Source organism: Chinchilla lanigera, unplaced genomic scaffold, assembly GCF_000276665.1.
Source record: "Chinchilla lanigera isolate Chin_1 unplaced genomic scaffold, ChiLan1.0 scaffold00063, whole genome shotgun sequence".
Taxonomy (NCBI): Eukaryota; Metazoa; Chordata; class Mammalia; order Rodentia; family Chinchillidae; genus Chinchilla; species Chinchilla lanigera.
Genome location: NW_004955464.1, coordinates 10,602,679 through 10,611,789, shown reverse-complemented (window position 1 = coordinate 10,611,789; position 9,111 = coordinate 10,602,679). Strand labels below are relative to the sequence as shown.

At 44.9% G+C, this 9,111-nt stretch overlaps 1 protein-coding gene across 1 annotated transcript in view; it reads left to right on the top strand.

Moving 5' to 3' along the window:
- LOC106150077 (collagen alpha-1(II) chain-like) overlaps positions 1-852 on the top strand; it is a 4,147-nt gene extending 3,295 nt beyond the window's left edge. The window contains exon 3 of the mRNA XM_013521577.1: positions 238-852. Within this exon, the coding sequence (XP_013377031.1) occupies positions 238-403 (166 nt within the window). The 3' untranslated portion in view covers positions 404-852. The remainder of the gene's footprint in view (positions 1-237) is intronic.
- The last annotated feature ends 8,259 nt before the right edge of the window (positions 853-9,111 follow it).

The window sequence follows — 9,111 nt, the reverse complement described above, 5'->3', positions numbered from 1 at the left end:
GGGCCGGGCCGGGCCGCTGGGAGTCGGGGCGAGCTCCGCGCCCGGACGCGGCGAGGCGGGGTCTGATGGGCATGGCAGGCGTTCGCTCGCTCCCTCGTTCGCTCCCTCACACACGCGGAGGGAGGCGAAGCCCGCAGCAGCCACTTCCCAACTTTCCAAACTTCCCAGCGCAACTTTTTCCTCTCCTCCCCTACCCGCGCCTCCTCCTCCCTCCTCCCTCCCGCTTCCCCTGGCCAGCTCCCCGCCGGGCCAGAGCTTCCGCGCGCCGCCGCCAGAGGGTGCCCTGGCCGAGGACCAGCTCGGGGACCCTCGCTGGCTCAGCGGTGAATGCGGGCTGGGCGAGCAGCAACAAATTCGGCGATATGGACCAGCTTCGCTCATCCTCGGGTCTTGGCTGGAGTGAACAACCAGAAGGGTAGGAGTTGAACAGGCGCTGCTGGATAATCTGGGAATGCAGCAATCACACGGAATCCAGAGAAGCTGGTATTTACAACTTTGTGTCAGGCGCCTGTGCCTAATACTGGCATGAGCATCCATCGTAGGTGTTCTGCAAACACTAGCTGAGTCAAAAATAAAACTTTAAAGAGAACAGAAAATAATCATCCTCAGAAGTCCTTGGAAACTTCCACTGAGGCAGTTCTCTCCCGTCTGTTTTCTGGAGTCCACACAGGATCCCAGTGCGAGGCTCTGGAACGGCGAGAATTCATACGTTGGTTTCTTAGACCATAGGAATTGGAGATCCCTTAAAAACCACTCCTTTCTGTCCCAAGGAACAAATGTGGCTTAGAGAAGACCAAGGAATAAGACCTAAGCTTCTAGATTTTTTTCCCAGCAAATAGGGAAACTGAGTCACAGTACCACTGCTCAGGTCTATTAGATAAGAGTTTGTTGATTCTTCTACTCTGGTATTTGAGGTTAAAGGACGAGTCAGATGATAATGTTAGGAGCCTGCAGTTGTGGAAAGGAAGACAGGCACAGATATGCAAAGAGCTGACTAAAATACTCTAGTGCCAGAAATACAGAAGCACAAGGGGAGGGGTGCAGACAGGAAGGATTCCTAGCACAGCCTGGAGACCTAAGGATGATTCCTGGGAGACAGTCTTGAGAGATCAGTCAGAGGTGGCCGAGAGGGCTGTGCTGGAGGTCTTCCAGGTGGAGGACGAGCAGTACGAAAGCATAGAGATGTGAGCATAGGCACCTGTGAGCAGGGACTGCAAGCAGTTAGGCACCCCTGCAGCAGAAAACAAGTGGCAGGAGCGGGAGCTGTGTCTTCTGACCCAGTCAAGGGATTCAACCTTTTTATGTGCAGGGCAATGGGAATCCACTGCAAGACTTGAAGTCAAGGGTGGCAGGGGCACAGCTGTACTTGCATAGGGTATGGATTGGAGGGGCTGAGTTGTAGACTCAAAGGCCAGTGGAGAGAGAGCTCAGTGCTCTCCCAGTCTCTCTCACACATGCCTCCTGTCACCAGGCTGAGCAGCTGGAGACCAGCTAGCCTGGAAGGGCAGACGAGCCTCCCAGAGCACAGAATCTGTACTAAGTAGGCGAGAGGGGCAAAAAAGTCCTGCAGAGCAAAGGATACGGACCATGGAGAGGACCGCCAGAAGGAAAGGAAGGGGCCATCAGAGACTGGCAGGGTGAATCACATGAGCCCCATGAAATTGCCACTTTTGTAGGTCAGAAATGAATGATTGTTGGCAATTTCATATGGTTCGCTTTACTAGTGTCCACAGCAACCTCTGCCTGGCAGTCTTAGCCACACACATATGGTGACAGACGCTGAGCAGACCAGAATGCCCAGACAGTAGGGTACCAGAGTGCAGGGTAGCTCTGCATGTCCCCCACACAGAGCGCTGAGAGCCGCAGCTGTGACAAAAGAGAAGTCTCTGAAAATGTCACCCAGCCCCCCTCCTGAGGCTCCAAAGCGAAGCCACAAGTCCCCTCGGTGAGGAGGAGAAATAGTTGGGAAGTGAGAACTTAATTCCGCTTGGTGGGGGGACATGGTCTTTGCTGGGGACTTAGATGACACAAGGCAGGGTCATGAATTGGCTCATGTTAAAAATGATGGTATATGTGAATAGGTATTGGAGATTTAAAAATCTCTCTCTCCTGAATTTCAAACAAAAATGCCCTAGTGCTTTTTTCCCCCTAAACTTACAAAGATTTTGGCAGCTAATTTTCATGAGTGCTAGCTGCCGCTTTTCCCTTCCTGGCCTTGCACAACGCTGTGACCAGGGGCAGAATGATTAGCTCCTCTGAGTTTTTCTCCAGCAGCTTCCTCCCTATTTTTTAACCAGTCAGTGGGTGCAATAAGGTTTTAGGCTGTCCATCAGTATTGGAACTGATATTGTTAATAAGATGCAAGAACAAATACATTTTTCCATCCAAGAGAATTGAAAACATACATCCATGCAGACACATGCATATAAATGTTTATAGCAGCATTATTCACAATAGTCAAAATGTAGGAACAGCCCAAATGTCCATCAGCTGATGAATGGATAAACCAAATGTGGTATGACAAGACATCACCCTAAATGGATGGGGTTTTTAAATGTAACATATTCATATGAAGTAATATTATTTGGCTATAAAGAGGAATGAAGTATTGACACATGCTTTGATATTATAATATAATTGATACACACAATTCTGAGACTAATAAGCTAAATAAAAGAAGCCAGTCACAAGAGGGTATATGTCATATGAGTCCATTCATTTTAAATTTCCAGAATAAGCAAATAGAGACAAAAAGTGAACTCGTGGTTGCTTACTGCTAGGAGGAACGGCAACACTGGGGACCATAGCTAAAAAACACGGGGTTTCTTTTTGGAGTAAAGTATTCAGAAATGGTGATGAGTATACAGCTCTGTGAATAAACTAAAAATACTTTAAATAGGTGAGTTTATATGTTATATAAATGAAATTTCATAAACTGCCATTTATTTTAAAAAGAACCAACCAGTTTGGGGTCCTAAGAGAGTGCTTCCCAAGAACATGCGTCTCAGCGTTCCCAGTCTTCCGCCTGCCTGGTGTTGTAAGTCAGGCCCTGGCTGAAGCTAAGTCCTAGAGACTGGATGGCTTAAACAGTTCACCCATCCATCCTCTTGCGACCTGAGTGTGAACCGTCCTGAGTGGGACCAGTATGAAAAAGCTCGTGAGATGGATAACTTCTAAGGGCCTCTGAGCACAGCTCCCGAGCTCTGAGTTCTGTGGCCACAGCCTGCCCAGGGCCTTTAGGTAGGACAGGGAAAGGTTCGGGATTAAGAGGGAACACTGGACTCCAACTCTGGCCTCCTTTCCCACGAGGCACACTCAGCTCACTTTCCTTTTATTGCAATTTAATGAAGTTGTTTTATCAGATTGGTACCAGGAATCTGTAGGCTATAACAACAGGAGCGGGAACCTTGTAGCGTAACTAAACCAACAAAGTGCTACCTGAGCAGAACCTAAAACCCGGCTGCCGCTGAAAGGTATCGCTGGCAGGAAGGGAGGTGAAGGACTCCCGTGCTCACTACAGCCCAAAGGAGGACCTTTTCTCTTGGCCTTAGCTGGCCATCGCAGGGACCACTGGCCACACTGGCATTTTCAGTTGGTCTAACTTCTAGCTGTGCCACTTACCCCAAGGATGCTTCCTCCCACCCACCCCCGGGCTCTGTTTTCTGTACCCTAACCTTGGTTGGAAATTAATCCTTGATGACTGAGGGACATGATTGCAGTAGGGGTGGGGGAGAAGGGAAGCTGACACCAGGACCAGGCAGAGGTCAGCATAAGACTGTCTCGAGTGAGGGACAGCACCAGTTAAAAAAAAAAAATAGAGATCCTGAAATGATTTAGAAACAGGTACTTCTTCACAAGAGTGGAGAAATGGGCACATGATCAAGGAAGTGCACTAAGGGATTAGACGTGCCATATAAAATGACATTCATTGAAAACAAAAATCCATACTGTGGCCCAGCCAAGTGGGGAAGTGGAAGAGACAGAGGAATCAGCCCAGGATTTTGTCCCCAGAGAGCTTGAAATCCAGTGGTGAGGACAAATATGCAAGCAAACACAAGGTTTCAGGAAACCAGGGGGCGGTGAGAGCTAAATCAGGCTTAGGAAAGAAGAGATCAACAAAGGTCTTTTCCAAGAAGGGGATGTTGGAGTTAACCTTTAAGGATGAGCAGGATTTGCACAGGAAGGATGAGGAAAAGAAGGTTATTGGGAGCAATGAGAACAGTATGTATATAGTTAGGAAAGTGCAAATAATTAGCATATTTAGGGAACAGTAAACATGGTGGGGAGTACCTAGACTGTGGAGAACCTTTGGAAATGGTCAGAAATCAGACTGCACCAGGAAGGGCTGTGCATGATCTTGGAAGGCTCTTCATTTAACTGTTCAGAGGAGATAATCTTAGCTTGGTCTGCTTGAGGGTGGCTAGCATGTCGGATATCAGATAGGATATGTGCACAGCCAGATGGGTGCAGCCCTCAGACATGTAACAGCAGTGGTATATACTGACTCTACTACCTCACAAGTATTTATGGGGTCCCCATATGTAATGTAATATGTTAGGTATGAAGGAATAGTAGATTTGCCATCTGGCTATTTGCAACTTTTGAACAAGAAAAAAAAAACTATATGTAGATGGTAAATTTAAGTGCATGTAAGTGAATATTACTGCAATGAACATGAGGGTGCAGGTATTTATTTGAGGTACTGATTTCATTTTCTTTGTCTATATAAGGGTGATAGAAAAATATGATGAATGTTTAAATATTTATGTATTATGGTAAAAGAAATATTGCCAAGAACTATGGAATAAATGTGTTTGAAGGGAGAGGGAATGTTTTGAGAAGGCAGATTAATGGCAATATGTCTTTTATTGTAATATATTTTTAATTTAAACCTTCACTGTATTTTTGATTACCTCTTATATACTCAAAAGTAAGATTTTGGGACTGTCTTTTTAAAGAACCTCCATATTGTTTTCCATAATGGTTATACTAATTTACATTCTCACCAAGCATGCAGAAGTTGGTCAAAACAAAGTTTCAGTTATAAGACGAGCAAGTTCTAAGGATTTAATGCATGTGTTAATTACTTTGACTATAATAATCATTACAGTGTATAGACATATTGCTAAATCATGATGTTGTGTCTCTTAAGCACATCAATATTTATTTGTCAATTGATTATTTTAAAATAAAGAAGCTGGTGATATAGCTCAGCTGCACAGCACCTTCCTGGCAAGGGCAAGGTCCTGAGTTTGATTCCCAGTACAAAAAAAAAAAAAAAAAAAAAAAAAAAAAAAAGAAGTAAAATATTGAAAAAATATAAGAATAGCAAAAAGAAAAATGCATGTAATGATCAGGTGAGTGCTGTGATATCATAAGAATCCAGGCATAGTCAATGAAAGCCAAGGAGTTGGGCATTTTCCTGGAAAAGCAGGATTCGAATTAATCAGTGGAGGAAAAGAAGATTTAAATGGATGGAAAGAGAGCTGTGTGCATCTCAGGAAAGGGGAGCAGTGAAGGCAGGGGCTGAGCGGGGCAGAGCGGCAGTGTTCTGGGTGGTATTGAGAGAGTGAACTGGAGAGAGGGGCTAGGCTGGGGTGGTATGGAGTCATTTACCGAATGAAAGAGGAAAAGATCTCAGGGTCACTGGTGGTCACTTCTGAGGCAGACTCTTTAGCTAAAGGATCCCAGCCACACTGTGAGACACATATTTTTACCTTTATTTTAAAGATGAAGAAAGCGAGTCTTGGGGGGACACATGACATGATCAAGTCATAGTTGATAGAAAGCTTGACTGTCTGTCTAGATCTTTTCAATAAAGCACTTGTTTCCTTCAAGACATGGATGGGAATCATGCATGGATAGTACACACCAGATGGGATGCAGCTGGGGGCATATACATATACATAGTCTCTCTCTCTCTCTCTGTTTCTCTGTCTCTCTCTCTCTCTCTCTCTCTCTCTCACACACACACACACACACACACACATTGGGGACACATTCATGCCACATATGGCAATTTGGGACTGTATCTCCCAATCTCATTAGGACGGTGGAGTAATAGTCATTTAGGATTTGCCTTTCACTTTAGTCAAAGCTGTGCATGCCTCCATTCCTCTACTTAGGATTCAATCGCAATATGGAAAGGGAAAGAAGAAATGTGATTCTTGAACAAAATACTCCATCGAGCTGACCACTAAATGGCACTTAGACCCCAAGTATACACACAGCTGCTTTATGTAATGAAGGCTGTAGACCATGTTCCTGGCTATAAAATAACAAACCACATATAAAGTTTTACATTGCTGTGTAATTAGCACGGATCTGTGAGTGTTCGAGGCAGCCAGGGTGAGGGCAGGGGGGCTTGGGCCACAAGCAGTGCGAGCTGTGCAGGCAAGAGCATGCCTTGCAGCTGAGAAGACAGGAGTTCATTTGAATCTCTACCACTTCACGCCCTTTGACTTGTGGCAAGTTATTTAAACTCTGCAAACTTCCAGGGTCCTATTTGTCCAAAGGGGTGATAATACATGTCTCATAGCAATGGTTTTGCTCCCCTCCCTGTCTCCAGGGACATTTGACCATTTTTAAAGACTCTTATGGCTGCCATAACTGGGAAGGTGCTGCTGGCATCTAGTGGATGGAAGCCTGGGTATTGCTAATGTATAGGATAGCCCCTCCTAAAATGAATAACTATCCCACTCCAAACTCCAATCCTGCTGAGATAGACAAATCCTGCTGTGTAGGATTGCTGCATGATGTTATAATCATCACTAACTTTTATTGGGCATTTACTCTATGCTGGACACTGATCTATCACTTCATTTAAATGTGTTAAATCTTACTTGTTTATAATAAATCTGTGAGGGAGCTACTACTACTATCATCCTGCAGATGAGGAAACTGAGGCCCAGGGAAAAAAGTTCCCTGAAGTAACACAACTGGTAAGTGAGGAAGCCAAAGTTTGAAACATGCTTCTTGAAGTGTGTTTCCAGAACCTGCCATGTGTGAGCATAAACTCATGTTCAACAAGTGCCTGCTGCACTGTGGCAGTGACAGTGACTTCCGTAAAAAGAGGGAGAAGATCCATTCATTGATTAATATAACACATATGCATTTAGAGATTAGCCAGCGGTCAGTGTTAAAGAGCTGGTGAACGAGATGAGCAGGATCCTTGCTTATATTTGGCTTTCTCTCCAGTTGATGAAAAATAATAAACAAGTAGTTAAATAATAGAGATAGTATTAGGGATAGAGATGGTGGTAAGTGATGAGGAGTCCCCCTTGAGAAAAGCCAGGGGAAGTGTGCCTTCAGGAGAAGGAACACCTGGGGCAGAAGACCCGAGGTAGGGAGGCACCTTAGTGTATTCAGGAAACAGAGAAAAGTCCAGGAAAGTCAGATGCAGGTCATGAGGGAAAAAAATCCTAAAAGCCAACAGAAAGCTAGGACAGGCCAGGTGAAAAAGACTTCGCAGGTGAAGGTAAAGAGTTTGAATTTCAGCATTGCTCAGAAGCAATAGGAAGGTTTAAGAGTATGATGATCTGACTTACATTTTTAAAAGAGCATTCAGACTTTGTGTGGAGGGTGGTGAAGTGTACTGGAGGAATTCAGGCACCCTTGTAAGGTCCCTGGGCCATAGTCTGTGGGGATGGTCACGTCTGGAACCAGGGTGGTTATAGTGGAACCGGAGGGGGGTGGGAAGCGAGCAGGTTTGGTTCCCATAGATTTAAAGCCAGTAGCTTCGATTTTATGATGGATGTGATGTGGAAGTGAGGGAAGGAAGGAATCAAGGATGCCCTTGAGCAGCTAGGCAATGCTGAGGAAGGAGCAGAGTTTTAAGGGAGTACAGAAGAGGTGCCAGGGGTTTTATCTGAGGTGATGCTAGCATGAACTGCCCAGTAGAATCCAAGAGGAAGTATCAAGGAAGCACCTTGGGAATGAACCCTGGGAAGCATTGATTCAGAGCTGGAAGGATGCATTTAGAATCCATTTGACTGAGATGAAATGCAAAACTAAGGACCTACTAAGAGATTAGATAGATAGATAGATAAGATAAGATAAGATAAAAGAGATAATAAACAGACCAGTACGTAGAATTGAAGAATCTCTAGATCTAAGCCTAGAGGGCTCATCTCAAAGCATCCATCAAGAGGCAGAAATAGGAATCATAGACAACCTAAATACCCTATGGGATATGTTGTGGAGGGTCTGTGTCATAATGGCACCCAGGCCCACACCACTGAGCAGCTGGGCAAGATGTACCTCGGCTGGGGATGTAGCTCAGTGGCATAGCTCCTCCCTGGCAAACACAAGGTCCTGAGTTTGATTTCCAGTACCAAAAAAAAAAAATGTACTTTGCCTGGGGGCCCTCTGCTGACTGAGGAGCTGAGTGGGGAAATGCAGCCAGTAGTTCAATTGCCAAGCTATGTGCCCTGGCCAGGGGGTATGCCTATATCTTATTCCACCAAGCACTGTATTGACTAACAATGGCTTTGGTGATACTCCTGGCACACCACCTTAAATATTTATATCTGTGTAGCCTTTACCTACCAAATCCAGTCATGGGAATTAGGTGAGTTTTTCTTTCTTCAGCTATGGACATTTGTATGATGATATTCCAATCTGTGTCTCCAGCCTAGTCCCACCCTTACTTGAAAGCCCTACTTTTCCATCATTAACTCACCAAATCTACACCTCCATTTTGCATGGTCCAGACATTGAGACAGATTCTAGGCTTCCATGTTATGTTTGAAAACCCTTTCATCAACCTTCTCAAGGAGTTGTTGGGATACTGCTTAAGATATTTGGTGACGAGAAGCTTACTACCTCCTGAGGTAGGCAATTCCACTTGTAATTAGCTCTTCATATTTAGGAGCTTCTATATTTAAGCCAGTACCTGACTACCTGTAGCTTGCACCCACCATTCCCTGGTTCCTGCCTTTGGGATCACGTGGAGCAGATCTCCATTTTCTTCACAGCAGCGATTCACAGCTTTGGGTAAAAGGACCAGGTTACCTTGGGTCTTAGTATTATCGTTTCTTCCATTTCTCCCTGAAAAGGTTTTGTTGCTCTTCACTGTCTTGATTATTCTTTTTAAAAATTCCTGTCTAGAAA